Source organism: Mandrillus leucophaeus, unplaced genomic scaffold (genome assembly GCF_000951045.1).
Source record: "Mandrillus leucophaeus isolate KB7577 unplaced genomic scaffold, Mleu.le_1.0 Scaffold495, whole genome shotgun sequence".
Taxonomy (NCBI): Eukaryota; Metazoa; Chordata; class Mammalia; order Primates; family Cercopithecidae; genus Mandrillus; species Mandrillus leucophaeus.
The window spans coordinates 1004053-1021567 of NW_012105309.1; the positions used below are offsets into that span (position 1 = coordinate 1004053).

At 40.2% G+C, this 17515-nt stretch overlaps 1 protein-coding gene and 1 pseudogene across 1 annotated transcript in view; one reads left to right on the forward strand and one right to left on the reverse strand.

Annotated features, from left to right (window-relative positions):
- The window catches only part of MCPH1 (microcephalin 1), a 263998-nt gene that overhangs the window by 177832 nt on the left and 68651 nt on the right, over positions 1 to 17515 (reverse strand). The window contains exons 10-11 of the mRNA XM_011995694.1: positions 13483 to 13520; positions 10315 to 10477 (exon numbers count right to left, since the gene is read on the reverse strand). Of these exons, the coding sequence (XP_011851084.1) occupies positions 10315 to 10477; positions 13483 to 13520 (201 nt within the window). The remainder of the gene's footprint in view (positions 1 to 10314; positions 10478 to 13482; positions 13521 to 17515) is intronic.
- Positions 16795 to 17300, forward strand: LOC105550710 (annotated as a pseudogene).

Below are 17515 nucleotides of genomic sequence, written 5' to 3' on the forward strand. Positions count from 1 at the left end.
AAAAAAAAAAAAAAAAAAAAAAAAAAAAAAGGAATAAAGAAATTGCGTAACATTCATTGGAGATGTGGTGTGTGTTGACAGAGTTTGAATTTGTGTCCCCATCCAAATCACAGGTTGAACTGTAATCACCAGTGTTGAAGGTGGGGCCCGGTGGGAGGTGACTGGATCCTGGGGGCAGAGTTCTCATGAATGGTTCAGCCCCATCCCACCTTGGCACTGCATAGTGAATGAGTTCTCAGGAGATCTGGTTGTTTAAAAGTGTGTAGAACCGCCACGCACTTTCCTGCTGCTCCACCCATGGAAGATGGGGCCGCTTCCCGGCTTTGCTTTCTGCCATGATTGAAACTTTCCTGAGGCCTCCCCGGAAGCCACTGTGCTTCACGTACAGCCCGCAGAAGCGTGAGCCAATGAAACCTCTTTTCTCCATAAATTACTCAGGCTCGGGCATTTCTTTATGGCGGTGTGAGAACAGACCAATACATACGTGGCATAGCAAAACATCGTGGGCAGCCTACAGAGGAAGAGTGGGGCCACGGTAAGGACAAAAGCACTTGACTCTGCCATAGCCTCCCTACAGCCACTAACCAGGAAGCAGACAATGGTATTTACACGGCAAAGGTAAGTATGCAGTCTCTGTATTACCCAAGAGTAGAATAATTTAACAATAATCATTATCAGTTAATCAATTAATTACTTAAGCCAATCAATAATTGGATATGAAATATCATTAATAATTTTACATTAAATAATTGATATTAATTATTAATATTATTAATATTAATTTAACGATTTAATATAAAATATTTAATTTTAAATTTTTAAATTTTAAGTTTTAATATTCTAAAAATTAGTATAAAGTATTTAATATTATTAAATATTTTTAATAACATTACTAATTATTAATATATTATTAATATATACGATGCTTGTTAAGTTATTAGGTGGAACTTTAATATTCTGGCAGAGAAACTTTCAGAAACAAGAACCCATGAAAAACAACTAAAAAATAGATCTATTATGAACCTATGGCAAGCTGTTAGTTTAGCTGAGAAAACTGCATTACATAATTCTCATTCTCTGGTTAAGGACAGTCTAACAAATTTTCTGTACTAAATTTTCCTATGAAATTCATTTCATTTGGAATTCCTATTCAATTCATTGGAAATGAATTTTAGGAGAAATGCATTAGGTGGATCATACATCAGAAGTATCAGGTAGCAAAATGTACAATGTTGTCAATTATAGCTTTGAAAAAAAGTACAACAGTTTTCTAAAATCCAGTATTTCTTACATCAGTTCTCTTCAAAAAGATTAACATTGTGCCTAAAACCAAATTCACAGAGGGTCCTCACACAGAGACTGTAACAGAAGTATGATCTTCCTTGGAAATCTATTTTAACTTGGGGATAGAGTTAAGAAGCCTTGAAAGAATAGATGGTTAACAATGTCCCCAAAGTCCCTGAGGGACATCTAAATGATATCTAAATGATGGACAGCTGAAGACAGTTTTTGAAGTTACAGATAAAATCAAACCATGGTTGAATTTTCCAATGAAGACCTGAAGTTAAGATATTCTGTGCTATTATTTAATACTTACAGCGAGAACTGCTTGATTGAGATGTCAGAAACAAAAGTGAAAATTCAGATGCCTGGCAGAACACTGCAAAGGTTAAAGTGCACCTTTAGGTAGGGCCAAAGCTTGGAATTTGTGCTGCAGTTCAGCATGGACCAAGTTGAGGTCCTAGAGGTCTCAGTCATAAAGCAAAGGCAGGGAACTGAGGTCTACAGTGAAGACCTGTGTTACCTCACGGTTGATCCAAGTTAATAGAAAAGTAAAGACAAACAGTGTGATCCCTGAAGGCTATGATTTGGAAAAGGATGGGTGGCAACAAGTACCCTCTCGACCTGTTAGCCTTATCCATTTAAAGGATTTGCCAAATACAGCAACTTTTTCGTTAATACACATAATCTTAGTTTACTTTTTAAATTTTTTTTTTCCCTGATAACTCAAAGATTCAAATGCTTCTGAAGGCCACACTCAACTCACCATAATGCAACCACATTGCCAAGCACCAGGATGATGATCTGTGTTGCCGTTGGCAATACTAGAGGGCTCGAGTCACACTTCATGGTGTCCCATTCGCTGCCAACCAATCTCTCTGATGTAGCAGCAGCAGTACATCTAGGAATAACGTATGAGCAATACGTCTGATAATAACCCCTAACTCAGCAAATGGCACCATTACACATAACCCTAGTGCTTCCACTGCTTTATGTACCATTGACTCTTCAACTCTCTTAGTCATTGGATTCAACCTGCTTTTTTCAAGGTCTCTGACAACATCCACCTGATGAAATTGAACAGTGGCTTCTGTCTCCTCTATTCACCTTCCAGCAGCACTCAGCACAGCTGAGCATCCTTCCTTCCTGAAACAGTCCCCCTTCTGACTGACGTCACGTTCCCCTGGTGTCTCCCCCAGGTTGCTAGCTAGCCGTTCCCGGGTCCCCTTGCCTCTCCCTTCTCCCTGACTTCTGCATGGCGGCACAGCCCAGAGCTCAAACCAAAACTCACTGTTTTCTTCATTCTACACTCCCTTCCAGTTACCATGGCTGGAGTGAATAACCTTTCCTCTGAACACATGTACATATATATAATCTGATATGTGATATCTCTATTTGAATGTCTAGTAGGAATCCCAGACTCAATATGCCTACGTCAATTTTTTATTGTACCCCAAACCCTGCACACAATTTTCTCCCCCCAGAATTCTCTAACTCAGCAAATGACACCATTATCTATAGTTAGTTGCCCCAGGAAAAAATTTAGGTGGGAGTGTTCTTGACTTCTCCATTCCCACACACCTCACATTACAGATTCCACTAGATCTTCCTAGGAAGTGTGCCGACCTGCTCTCTCCTCCCCACCTATCAACCCCTCCTCTAGACACAGCTGCAGTCATTTCTCGCCTCGATGATCCTAGCTGCCTCCTGCTGCCCACCCTGTTCTTACCTCCCTGCAATCCATTCTTTGCTGAGAGGCCAGAGCCACTCTGTAGTTAAAATAGTCTGATGGCTTCTGCCTCCCTCGCTTTGATCTGCACAGCCATACTGGGGCTCTACAGCCTTCTCCAACACCTGTCCTCCTCACTCCTGGTGCCTCAGGTATTTCTCTTTCTTGCAAGGTGTACCCTTAGGACCTGTGCACTGGCTTTTCTGTGTCAGGTGCATTAAGTAGATTCCATCTAGCACCTTTAGAAAATTAAAGAAAAAATATTAATGTAAAAATTTGAAAATGGTGATCAAAGTTTATTCCTAATCATGTCTGTGGTTGCATCTCAGGGTGACTCCACAGTCTTCTCCCACTAAAAAAATCACGTTGACTCTTTCAAACTCCAACATTCATCATTCTTGCACTCACAGGCTTGTCCACATCTTTTCAAATGTCCTCCTGGAGGGCAGCACCAAAGCCCTCAATTTTCCAGATGAATCACTTTTTGGTATCTGTCCTCAATCAGGAGACTACAGTCCTGGGAAGCACGGCGGCTCCAACCTGGGAAATGCGCACCTTGGGGTCTTGCCAGGAGCAACAGACAGGGGGATGGAGGACCTAGACCGCAGCACCTGCTCCCCATGCTCCCAGTGGCCAGTGGCCACGCTGACGCAGCCTGCAGGAGCCTCTGCAAAGAACGAGCTCCGGCACTGTTCAGGAACCACCTCAAGTGAAAGGAGCAGACAAATTCTGTGTCTATGCCTGGGCAAAACCAGAATCCATTATTTTAATAAGGAAAATGTATAAATTAGGTGTCCTGGAGATAGCTGTTCATAGTCACTGCCTTAAAACAATGCCGTGACAGAGATGTGTTTCTAAGATTCACATTCAAGTCAGACAAACTAGTTTTACCCAGAGTCTCCATCACTAAACTCACTGTTTATTTGCAGCATCCTTCTCGGCTGCAAAAATGTTCTGTCAGGATCCAGTGAGACAGTGCATGGGAAAATACTCTGTGAAGTATAAAGTCTTTTACCAAGGTATAATCTGTAGCAGGATAAAAAGGACTTTGAAATCGAGTCGTGAAAGTTCAGAGACCCAGGCCTGAGATCCTAGTTAGCTTGCAAGTGTGAGCAATAAATGTCTGCTAGAGAGAACTGAAGGGAACCCTCAGAAACTCAGCGTCAGTGTGACACACCAAGTACAATGTGGCTGAAAATTATTCCTAACATGAGTTATGAAGTTAATCTGCCATCTTAAGGTTAAAAAGAGAATGGTTTTTCAAGATGATCCCTTTTGAATAGACTTGGGAATGCAGGGTGATGAACTAACACCAGTGAAAAGCCGAGATTTCACTTCTGGTTCTACCATGAGTTATAATTTTAGGAGAGCAGCTCAGCATTTCTTTAATGTAAAATGAGAGGCATGAACTGAGTGAACTGCGTGTGTTCTGCTAACAGGTCATTGATTCTATGCTCACCACTGATAAAAACATGTCTCACCTGACTCACTGCTTACTAAGTTCAATGTGGATCACATTATCTCAAGAAAATAGTCATGATGACATCATTTTTGATTAAGAAAACACTAGATTATTTGTTGATAGTTAGTGGCCTTTACATTTTGTTATAAAGCTGATTTAGCTTTTAAGCCCTACACTTGTATTTATAAGTGAATTAGCTTTAAATCTCTATTTTCAGATCCTTTTCACAAGCTGCTCAGGACGAAAATCTTAAAATCTGAATACAGGCTGAGTTATTCCTCACTGTGCTGGACAGAGTGACACAGAGTGGTAGCTGGAAAAGGGGAAGACTGGATCATAGGACACTCCGCTTGTATTTTAGCATCCACAAAAGGGCTTCGAGGGAAAGTAGAATTGTGGATAAGTCACAGGAAAATGCAGGAAACACCAAATTAAGTGAGAGTGGGATAAAGAGTATTTAAAGGTTCAAATTGTACTACGCTTGAACAACACATAACAAAACAATGCGAGTCTAAAGAGACACTTTGGTCAAATTAATTTCTTTATTTTTCCGTTGTGTTACTTCCTGTCTCCCATAAATAGGAAGCTCGGCAACTCCTGGCATGGTTTTCTATTTCCATGTATCTGCCAGACAATTTGGTCACGAAGGAGGAAAAACATAAATTATTCTCTTTCCTGAAAACAGTAGAGCTAACACTGGAGGTGTGAACTGCTGTAAACATGGAAAAATTGCCAATAAACTTCTCAAAAACATTAAGTCAAAATTCAAACTGAATTTTGTTATAAAATCGTCACAGTTTCTGATATGACTAGCTGGGCCACATACAACCATCTAATTCTGAAGAACTGCTACAACTCTCCTTTACAAGAAATTTCCAGAGAATACCACACAAACCCTGAAATAAAAACATGCTCAGTAATGTTTTTCTTGGAGGCAAGTTTATACTGCTAGCCAAAGAGAATATTTTAAGAATCCCCCAACTACATTGGAGACAGGGTTAGGAGGAGGAGGACGAGAGAGAGTGAGAGTGCCAGAGACAGAAACAGAGATTCCTTGTACACAAAGTCAATGTATATAATATATGATATGGATACTTCAAATCTTGACCCTAAAAGAAATTGGAACTGTGAAGTTTATATCTGAAGTTATATACAAGACATAGATAAATATTAAATTGGGTGCTAAGCTTTAAACATTATGTAGAATGGCTTTGTAAATGGTGGTGGCAACTATCCTCTCTCAAATTTCTTATGTTTATACTATTGAATTAATTAAAAAGTTAAAGGAGGGGGCCATGCAAAAAGCAGCAGTCATCTTTGTCTTCTTGAAGACTGAGATGAACAGAGAGAGTGACTCAGCTTGTTTCTAAAGTTTTTGAGGGTGCAAGTCAGGAGCAACCTATGAACATCAATACAATACATATATCCATTTGTGTGATTTATATATGTGTGGTATATTAAACCTGACAGCCATCATGGTTACCTTGTAATCACACTAACAGATATTTCACCTGAAGCCATAGGCCATCTAGGCCTTCGCAATCTCCCAAGAGTTGATACTATTCACAAATAGCATCATCATCAGTAAGGCAAGGGCAATACAGATACACATTTGTGACCTTTGCCATGAACAAGGGGAAAAAAGGTAGCACAGAGGGCAAAGAGCAATTTGGGGAAAGTTGAATTTTTAAATTATTTTCATTTTTTTTAAGATAGAAAAGCTGGGATGAAGCTTCAGTGCTAATAGAAGTATAGGGACAGAGGCAGCAGTTGAAGGTACGGGAGCCTGCAAACTTCAGCACACAGAAGGAAACCTAGTTCTGAAACCAAGACACTAGCCTGGTCCTACCAGTGCCCAAATATCTCCATTTGGAAAGCACAGTAGATGTGTAAGATATACTTTTTTTTTTTTTTTTATACAGTACGTGACCTTCTGAGATCAGCTATTCCACTCGGCATGATGCCCCCGAGAGTCATGCAAGCTGCTGCACCTATCACCATTCCTTCCGATTCCTGAGTTACACTCCACAGCATGGATGGTCCAGCTGGTTGATCCATTCACCCACTGGAGGGACAGCTGTGTTGTTTCCAGGTCCACTTGATGATAAGTAAGGCTGCTACAAACATTCACGTACAGACTCTGTGTGAACACAAGCTTTCATTTCTCCGAGGCAAGTATCTGGGAGTGGGACTGCTGAGTGGACATTTAGCTTTCTGTGAAACTGCCAAACTGTTTCTCAGAGTGGCTGGACCACTTCCCACTCGCACTAGCAGCCGTTCCAGCTGCGCTGGCTCCTTGCTGGAGTGCGACTGCTATTTTTTACTTTAGCCATTTTAATGGATATGTAGTGGATCTCACCATATTTCTGAAGTGAGCAATAATGATGAGAATCTTTTTACATGCTTATTTGCCATCTGTGTGTCCTCAGTAAAATGTCTATACAAGTCTTTTCTTTGCCAGTTTTTGTTTGGGCTGTTTGTTTTCTTATTGTTCAGTATTGAGAGTTCTTTATATATTCCGGACATAAATCTTTTGTCAGATATAAGATTTGCAAATGTTGTCTTCTGATCTTTTCATAGTATCTTTCACAGAGTAAAGCTTTCAATTTTGATGAAATCTAATTTATCAATGTTTTCTGTTATTGATCATGCTTTTGGTGTATCTAAGAACTCTTTGCCTATACCAAGATCATTTTTCTTATTTGTTTACTTATAGAAGTTTTATACCTTTACATTTAGTCTATGATCCATTGGATGTAATTTTTTTGGCTCATGTAAGGTACAGAATGAGGTTCTCCCTTCCTTCTTCCTCTCCTCTCCTCTCTTCTTTCCTTTCCTTTCCTTTTCTTTTTTGAGACAGGGTGTCCCTCTGTCACCCAGGTTGAAGTGCAGTGGCATGGTATTGGCTCACTGCAACCTCCATCTCACCGGTTCAAGTGATTCTTGTGCCTCAGCCTCCTGAGTAGCTGGGACTACAGGCAGGTGCCACCACGCCCAGCTGTTCTTTTTATCTTTGGTAGAGACGGGGTTTCACCATGTTGACCAGGCTGGTCTCCAATTCCTGACCTCAGGTGATCCACCCAAAGTGTTGGGAAGGTTCCTTTTCTTGCTTGTGTATGGCCAACTGCTCCAACACCACTTGTTGAAAAGACTGAATTTCTCCACTGAACTGCCTTCATGCCTTTGTCAAAACCCATGGGATATATTTTTGGGGTCTATTTCTGGATTCTCTATCTGTTCTATGTGTCTACCAATACCACACTGCCTTGAGGACCACAGCTTGAAGGGATGCCCCAAAACCAGGTAGTGCCAGTCCCTCTCCTTGTTATTTTCTTTCTAAATTGTTTCGGCTATTCTGGTTCCTTAATGTCTCCACAGAAATTTTAGAACCAGCGTGTATGTATCTTGAAAGATTCTGCTGAGATTTTGAATGGAATGTGTTAAATCTATAGATCATTTTGGGGAGGAGTGACATGTTCACTGTACTATGTCTTCCAATCCATGAACATTGTATGTCTTTTAATATACTTAGTTCTTTGATCTTTAAAATCAGTATTTTGTAGTTTTCAGCATACAGATCCTGCACTTATTTTATTAGCTTTATACTGAAGTTTCAGTGGAATTTTTGCATCTGGATGACTTGCTCAAGTTAGTTGTCAGCTCTAATTGCTGTTTTGTAGATTACTTGTGACTATCTACATAGAAAATTGTGTTGTTTATAAATAGAGATAGCTTTATTTCTTCCTTTCTAACCTACATGCCTCTTATTACCTTTTCTTTTCTGATTGCCTTGTACCTCATTCATTCACTTACGTGTCTGAGTGCCCCAGGTTCTTCCCCCCAGGCAAGGAGTCCAGACTAAAGATCAGAAGTTTATTAAATAATGTGTTTTAATGCCCACCTTTCTCATATCAAGTAATCCCAGAAGAGATACAATAACCTAAAATTTCACCCAGTTCTGTTTCTGTGTATGATTGGTTGGGGAGCACTGGCAGGACACTGAGCAGAGACATGCAGACAACCAGGGAGCAGGTCTCTATCCATGTTGACAGCAAAGGCAGTACATTCTCACGTCAGACCTCTAGGGACTGCTCAAAGTCCCAAAAGAATAAGTTGGGTAAAGAATCCTGTACAGATGCATATCTTTAGAAATAACATTTTTTCCTCCAAAACCTGAGGGAAGGGGAGTAGTCAGATGAAGATACAGAGACAATTTGAATTGGAGAGAAATAAAACACAGAACTCATTCACTGATGCTAGAGTTATTAAATACACAGTAGTCCACCCTATCCAAAGGGGGTACAGTTCATGGCCCCCTGGGGGATGCCTAAAACTGTGGATAGTTCTGAACCCTACATATACTATGCACAATTTTTTTTCTTTCTTCACAATTTCACAAGTCAAAGACTCATTTTTTTCCCATAGATCTTAGCTACATCAGCATACCATTTTTCTTTCTTTATTAAGTGGACAACGTTCACCTTTTCACTTAAAGAAAGCACCTTGGAGCGCCTCTTTGGCATATCAAAGTTGTCAGCATCAATACTCTTGTGCTTGGGGAACATTATTAGGCCAAACAAGGGTTTCTTGAAGACAAACACTGCAAAACCACGAGATTCTATCTGATAACAAAGAGGCTACTAAGCAAGGGCAAGCAGCACCTACTCCAGGTGGAATGAAGGATGATTCACATCCCAGGGAGAATGGAGCAGGATGACCTGAGATTTCTTCATGCTACTCAGAAAAGCATGCATTTAAAGACTTATAAATTGTTCTTATCTGGGATTTCCCATTTCATATTTTTGGGCTATGGTACCTGAAACCACAGAAAGCAAAACCCTGGATGAGGGGGGGACTACTGTCTTTCATACAAATAAACATAAAGCAGTACTAGTATATAATTAGGTAAGGTGATCCCCAATTGCCACCAATGCAAATCAATAGTGCTTACTTTCGGAATTTCAGTGTTTCCACTTCACAACTAGAAGCACTAATCTCACTTAGAGTTAGTTAATCTCACTAACTCTGCCACAGCACAGAAAAAAGACCACGGCCATTCTTGAAAATACATGTGTAGCTTTTGCATGTTATAATTCTACTGGTTTAAATGAACACAGTATGAGTATGAATAGAATACATTCTTGGGAGAGGAGGAGGAAAGACGGATCCCACAGATGCAAAATGGTAACACAAGTAACAGATGATGCTACTGTCATCAGAAAGCAATGCTTTGGAGCAACCCTAGGTTGAGGATCAAAGTAAAAATAGAACTAATAACAGATCATTTCAATTGTTATGAATAACGAAAATAATTATGTATTTTTAAAAACTATCTTTAATGTATAGAAATAAAGGCAAATAATGTTACAGATAGATATACATAGGATAAAACCTATCCAAATGGGATTGAAGGAACATGTTTCATCTTAAGTAAATCCATCTGTACAAACAATCGCTGAACTATTTTGGCTCTGCAAACCACTACCACCACAGGTCACAGTATTTCTTGGTCACACATAGAGGAACGCTCTTTGACTGTGAGAATGTGCATTTTGCGTTTCTTTCAGCGTCTTTCTAATCTTGCTTCTGATTTATCTTAGAGGCTACTCACTTCCTGCTCTCTACCTTCCCCGTCCTCCTGCTCCCCAGGACTTGGCACTGGTTGAAGGGCAGCAGCCCAAGGGAGACCAACAGGAGGAAAGACGGGTGTTCCCAGCTCACAGGAAAGTGTGCAGATCCACAAGGGTGCACGCCGGCCTGAGTGCTGATGTCAGCACCTCAGGGTGACCCACTCTATCAAAATGCCTTGTTTTAAAATATGCAGTTCACACACAGGGCTTACCCAATCATAAGAGAGAACCCAGCAGCCACGCGCGATTCCCAGCAGCACATTCAGGGTGCGAAGTGGCTTCCCGGAAAGCACGTGAGTCGTGGTCTCACAGACGTCTGGTGCAATTGAAAAGCCTTTCAATTTATCCACAACCTGGATGACGACATTCTGCTTTCTATCAAATCGGGGGGAAAATGAACAAAATGAATGAGTTTGTTGCACATGAACATCAAGGCGGTTACACTCAATATTAGTAATAATAAAACTAGAAAGCCAACATTTTAAACTGATTTTGGTTATGGTGCCTATGTCTTAACTGACTTACAATCAATGGTTTGGAACCTGGGGAAATAAACTTCAGATCTCAATTCTATTTTAATGGCTCAGAAGACAAGCCCACAGGTTGTCAATGGCTTCCCACAGTGGCTGGGCCGGGTAGGGACAGAGCCAGCATCAGAAACCAGGCCCCTGGCCGGGCACGGTGGCTCCCGTCTATAATCCTGGCACTTTGGGAGGCCGAGATGGGCAGACCACGAGGTCAGGAGTTCAAGATCAGCCTGGCCAACACGGTGAAACCCCGTCTCTACTAAAAGCTACAAAAATTAACTAGGCATGGTGGCACGTGCCTGTGGTTCCAACTACTCGGGAGGTTGAGGCAGAAGAATCACTTGAACCCGGGCAGTGGAGGTTGCAGTGAGCCGTGATCGTGTCACTGCACTTCAGCCTGGGAGACAGGGCGAGACTCCACCTCAAAAAAAAAAAGGAAACCAGGCCCCTGACATCAGACCAACACTCTTCCCACCGGGGCAACAATTTGTTTTTCAGGCCTATTTGAACCTGTCTGTGCATGCTCAGAACCAAGATCCTCACTTATTTTATTTTGAAAACGTAACATTTATTGAGTATCAACACACAGTTTTTCTACCAAAAGGGGAAAAAAGACCCTTTTTATTAAATCATCAGATCAAATCTGGGACCTATTTGTCACAAAGCTCATGACCATTACCGCTTCTCTCCTGCTCTGTCATTCCCTTAATACTTAAAATATCCTTTAAAAAAATATATTCCTTCCATCTAACTTCCTTACCAAACAACCCTCGGTTCTTTCCTCCCTTTTATAATAACCTTTTTATGCCTTTAGTTCTGACATTGGTTTTCTCTCTCTCCCAGAAAATTTAAAAATTCCCCAATGAAGGGCTTTCTAAGCCACACTGTGATATACACAATAACACGGTGAAACACTGTCTCTACTAAAAATACAAAAAAATTAGCCGGGCGAGGTGGCGGCTGTGGTCCCAGCTACTTGGGAGGCTGAGGTAGGAGAATGGCGGGAATCCGGGAGGCGGAGCTTGCAGTGAGCCGAGATGGCGCCACTCACTCCAGCCTGGGCGACAGAGCGAGACTCCGTCTCAAAAAAAAAAAAAAAAAGAAACATCTCTCCTCTCCAAAAATTATATTACAAAGAGGAAGACGTTATTGTCTATGCTTATACAGACTGTCTCTAACACTCTTCCTTTCAAATGATGGTGTTCCTTAGTTTTATTTTATTGTTTTGAGACAGGGTCTTGCTCTGTTACCCAGGCTGGAGTGTAGTGGCACAGTCATAGCTCACTGCATTGTTGATCTCCTGGGCTCAAGTGATCCTCCTGCCTTATCCGCCCAAGTAGTTGGGACTATAGGCAACTCACCACTAAGTCTGGCTAACTTCTGCATTTTTTTGTAGACACAAGGTTTTGCTGTTACCCAGGCTGGTCTTGAACTCCCAGTCTCAAGCAATATGCCCACCTGGGCCCCTCAAATCATGCCCCTGGGATTATAGGCGTAAACCAATGCACCCAGCCTTCTTAGTTTTGTCTCTAGTGATCTTAGGTATGTCCATCTCAAGACCTGTTTCTTTATCTGTAAAATGAAAGGGCTGAATTATATCATGCTTTTAAATTCTTAGAGATCCTTAGGGTAGAAAAGATATGTGAGTCAAGATCTGGACCTCATCACCACTTCAACCCGAGAATCTGTGCTTGAGTCAAGAAAAATAATTAAATTTGGAAAAAAATAAAGGCAAAAATGATAAAAGAAAACAAAAAGTAAAAACCTCTAAACCAGACACTCCCTAGAACTCCATCCTGAGGCTGGCAGCTACTTGCTGGATGTGCCAATAAGTAACGAGTGTCTCTGCAAGGCACAGCTAATCCACATAAAATCAGAATGTCCAGGTCTTGTTCTTAACTATCACAAGAAGTCTATGTGGAGCAAAAAAGAGTAAGACATGAAGATGGCCTAAATGAAAAGTTTTATTTTTAAATCTTGAATGAGAAAAGAACTAGTTAACTAGTAATTTTTTTTTATTTTGGAAAAATACAAAGACTTTAAAAAATATTACACATATATTCAATATTCACTTCTGTATTAGACTATTTAGAATGTTCAATATATTTCATAATATATTTACAAAAATTTTGAGTGACCCCCTTTTTCACTATATAATGTATGGTATTTGACGATCAATCCTTTTATTTTTAAGCCACAGGCAGGAAAAGGATCCCACTACTGAAAATGTTCTAAACGTGCCGCTCTCTGCGGCGTATTTTTCACTGAAATGTTCCAATGTTTTGATGGATGTCTTAAAACCTTAAAACCTATGATTGATATCAAAAACATGGTTTTCCCCTTTAAACAGGAATTCAAAAATCTGTTGCAAAGAATATAGTACTGTATTTTTGTTGGATGTTCTTTGTTGTGTTAAATGTTTAAGGGAGATGATAAGAGCATGCCAACAAGCTATTAACCCTTCCACAAAATGCACAGATAGCAACTTTCATACTGCTGTGGAAAGCTTTCTGCTGCAGTGTTGCTTTAAGACCTTTAAGGGAAATGTTTTGGTCAATGATGTTCCACTTCTTGAACATTCATGAAGTTATTTGGTATCAAGCAAGCAAAAGAACATCAAAATGAGCACACACCTCTTAATGCTGCCTAAACAACCCCAGCATTTTCAAGGCTAAATTGCTCACATTTGGTACATGTTTAATTTTCAGTGACCTTCTAACTCAGATATTAATTTTGTAAAGTAAAAGTGATACAGGAACAGATTGACAGATTGCCTAAAGGCACCCAGAATTACAGTATATGAGAGAAAAGGTTAACATTTTACATTGAACAGAAATCAAAACAAGTACTTACTCAGATGGCATGCTTGTCATGACTAATGTTCTTGTTGGCTAGAGATTTCAAACAAGAAGGAACAAAAAACAGTCAAAAACATAAAAAATATTTTTCCCACAGAAATAAACTTTAATAAGTTTTTTGAAAAGTTACATCACTTAAAAATAAATATTTAAGCATATATCAAAGAAAAAAAACTTTATATTCCTGGAAAAAACAGCCCAACTGATAGAAACTCAGATACTATCCCAAAAGCAATCCAAAATAATCCAGATATGAGGTACAAGAGCAAAAAAAAAATTTTTCCCCCAGGAATCTGTTCCACCAGTTAGCCAGCAGACCTGCAAGTGTGTCAACGTCTTTACACACTTCAAAGTGAGAAAGGGTAAAAAGGGCATTTTTGTAGACTCGGGTAATAAGGGCGTTTTTGTAGACTCGTCAGCCACTTTTCTCAAGACTTCTAGGCAACCTCACTCTCATTTCAGACACAGGTGCACAATAATGCTTGTGCTTCTGTTGCACCTGTCAAGCAAATCCCCCCCACACAGAAGCATGGATAATGGAACTTATTTGTTGTGTTGACATCTGCTATTAACTGGAATTGAAAAAAAAATTTAAATAAAATGTTTAATTTTTTTTTGCTTATCTAAGAAATGCACGCTGAATTGCATAAAATGTAAATGCTATAGAAATATATAATCAGAAATACAAATTTCCTGTAATTCCACCAGCTAGAAATGACTATTGTTTAACAATTTGGTAGTACATTCAGCCAAATGTTCACTCTATAGGAGTGTGTGTATATGTATATGCATGCATATACATATATAAACAAAAATGAATTAACATTATTCATATACGTTTGTAAATCACACGAAATACTTCAAATGTAACCAACTGTGCAGTATAACCAATTGTCTTGAAAAGTCAATGTGAAGTAAATGAGAAGGAACAAAAGGCATTTGAAGGACCCCAGGGTTGACGAAAATGACAGACATGAAGGGGTTTGTATATTACATACTTGGGGAAGGACTGCTGGTTTATAGAGATCTTGTCTCTGTTGGGTGAAAGATAACAGAATCTGATTTGCTAGTATTTTTCGTTTGTCTACTTTTCCACTTTGGCTTCAAAACAATTAAGAATTTCATGCTATCAGGAAGTAGACATCTGAATAAAATTTAAAATTCTGCTTTTATGTTTGGCCCATGACTGAATTTTTCTTCTTTTTCTTTCTTTTTTTTTTTGAGATGGAATTTTGCTCTTATTGCCCAGGCTGGAGTGCAATGGTGCAGTCTCGGCTCACTGCAACCTCCATCTTCCGGGTTCAAGCAATTCTCCTGCCTCAGTCTCCCAAGTGGCTGGGATCACAGGCACCCACTACCACACTCAGCTAATTTTTGTTAGTAGAGACAGGGTTCCACCATGTTGGCCAGGCTGGTCTCGAACTCCTGATCTCAGGTGATCCACACACCTTGGCCTCCCAAAGTGCTGGGATTACAGGCGTGAGCCACCGTGCCTGGTCTGAAATTTTAGAATTGAGGCTTATAAATTATCTGTGTCTGTCTGTATGTCTGTTTTGTATTGCAGAAATGCCACTGTAGTGAATGCTTACAATTTTATATACCTTGGCATCTATTTTGAACATAAGTTTAACTTTCTCATACCAGAAACAGGACTTAGTTTCCCTTGACAGCTTCCACCTGCCACCCCCAGTCCTCAATGTGGTTGATCCAGGATCTGCCTTATACACCTCCTCTTTCTGGTGACGACCTCTCTAAGGGACAGTCTACCTGGCCGGCCCTGCCGGCCCCACACCCCTACCTGGACTGTGGAGTATGCCACAGTGACCACCTCTCAGTTGCTGTGTGATCCTGAAACTCATGACTGCCTGTTTTAAACTCACCAACTAAAACTCCCTGCAGGAAACCTGCTTGGACAATGCCCTGGCCCCCAGTAAAGGTGTTGGCCCATGGGTCCCACTCTCTCTTGCTCTATGCCTGACACTTCATTCTTTCTTCTTGTGACCTGGGGATAGAACACTGCCTTCCCAACTCATGGCGCCCTCCCTCTCTAGGATCTGGAAGTAATAAATCTTGGAACTTATTTCCTATCTTGGTGGTGTGTTGAATTTGCACATTCCATCTGAAGAACCAGGGGCTCTCCCAGGCTGCCTGGGTTTTCCCCGGGATGCCGGGGAAGAACACAAGGGCAGGCTCTGAACACCAGAGCGATAGTCAGGCAGTCATAAACTGAAGAGGGGTCAGAAAAGAGCCACAAGGGCGTCTGCCAGGATAAGCACATTTCCCACGCGAGGAATGCCTGATACTGGGCCAGACCACAAGGCATCAGGCTGTCCACCAGGTAAAATGAGTGCCCATGAAGGGCACCCAAGTAAACACTTGTGCCCTGCTTCCCAGCATTTTCTGTTAGGGCAGAGTCGTTAGCTGCTCTGGTACTGGAAGCCCAGTGTGCCAGGGGAGCTTTCAAAGCAGCTATTGTCTCCCATCCTGGGATAACCATCACGAGATGGTCTCACCAAATGAGGATATGATCGCTCTTAAGGATGTTCTGTTCTGACTGGCTTGGAAATAAAGAGGCATCTATAAATTGAATATTCCTAAAATTCCCATAAATTAAGGAAATTGAACTTCCAATAATACTTTCAACAGACTAAAAACAGTATTCCTATAGAAACGTAAATGTTTTAAGAATTCAAGTTCACATATTTAGGTAAATCTTTGGCAAATGAGACTAGGTGAATATTTGGGGTTTAATAAAAACAGTCATGTCTTCTATGAGTTGTCAGCATTAAGTATTATTATTATTATTTTTTAAGATGGGGTCTCTCGCTATGTTGCCCAGGCTGGTCTGAAATTCCTGGCCTCAGCAATCCTCCCAGCTCAGCCTCCCAAAGTGCTAGGGTTATAGGCAAGAGCCACTGTGCCTAGCCAGATTACACATTGTTATTCTACTTGTGCATGTTCTTACAAAAGCTATACAGATTTACTGATCAAATAAGTGAATGTTACTCATACTTAAGGTTTAAGACTATGAAAAAATGTAAATTTGTGCTTAACCAAATTGAATCATTAATCTCACAAACCTTTTTCAACAATAATTTTTAAAATTATTTATTTATTTACTTTTGAGAGACAGGGTCTTGCTCTGTCGCCCTTGGGGGAGTGCAGTGGTGCATTTTTTTTTTTTTCCCCCAGAGATAGCAAGGTGAACCCATTGCATGTTAAAATCTTAGTAATATTATGAAGTTAGTTTTGACCCCACAGACTCCCTGAGTTCAATCCTAAAGTGTCAGTTTGCTCCAAATTTGTGATGGAAACATGTCATAGAAATCCAGGTACACTAGGGTTTGGTAAAACCACATATCAAAATCAGAATCAGGATTGAAATACATTAATGTGGATGATTTAGCTCGAGAAGAGCAATTATACAATGGCTATGATGAAGAGTATGATTGTCCCGTTTTAGATGATGACAGAGTAGCTGATGAGTGAGATAACCAAATGAGAGAATGTGGAGTTATCGTTGATTACCACGGTTGTGATATCTTCCCTGAATGCTGGTTTCATACAGTTTTTGTGCTGAGAACAGATGCCAACGTACTGTACGAAAGACTTGAAACGAAGGGTTATAATGAGAAGAAACTAAAAGACAATATTCAGTGTGAGATTTTCCAAGTTCTTTATGAAGAAGCCACGGCATCTTACAAGGAGGAAGTCGTGCATCAGCTGCCCAGCAGTAAACCAGAAGAGCTAGAAAATAATGTAGATCAGATCCGGAAATGGATTGAGCAGCAGATCAAAGATCATAATTCTTGACTTATAAGACTAGCTACTTTACAATCACTCTTGCTGATATATCTCTGCAGACATCAAAGAAATTGTTAAAGTATCAGGAACACTTTATTAAAATCGTGTTGCAGGACTAGCAGGCGGATAGAATAAAGGTTTATGCCTGTGTTTCTTTTTCTCCATGTGAAAGCTAAACATTTGAAATACAAAAAATATAGCATTATCAAGGATTGAGACAAAAC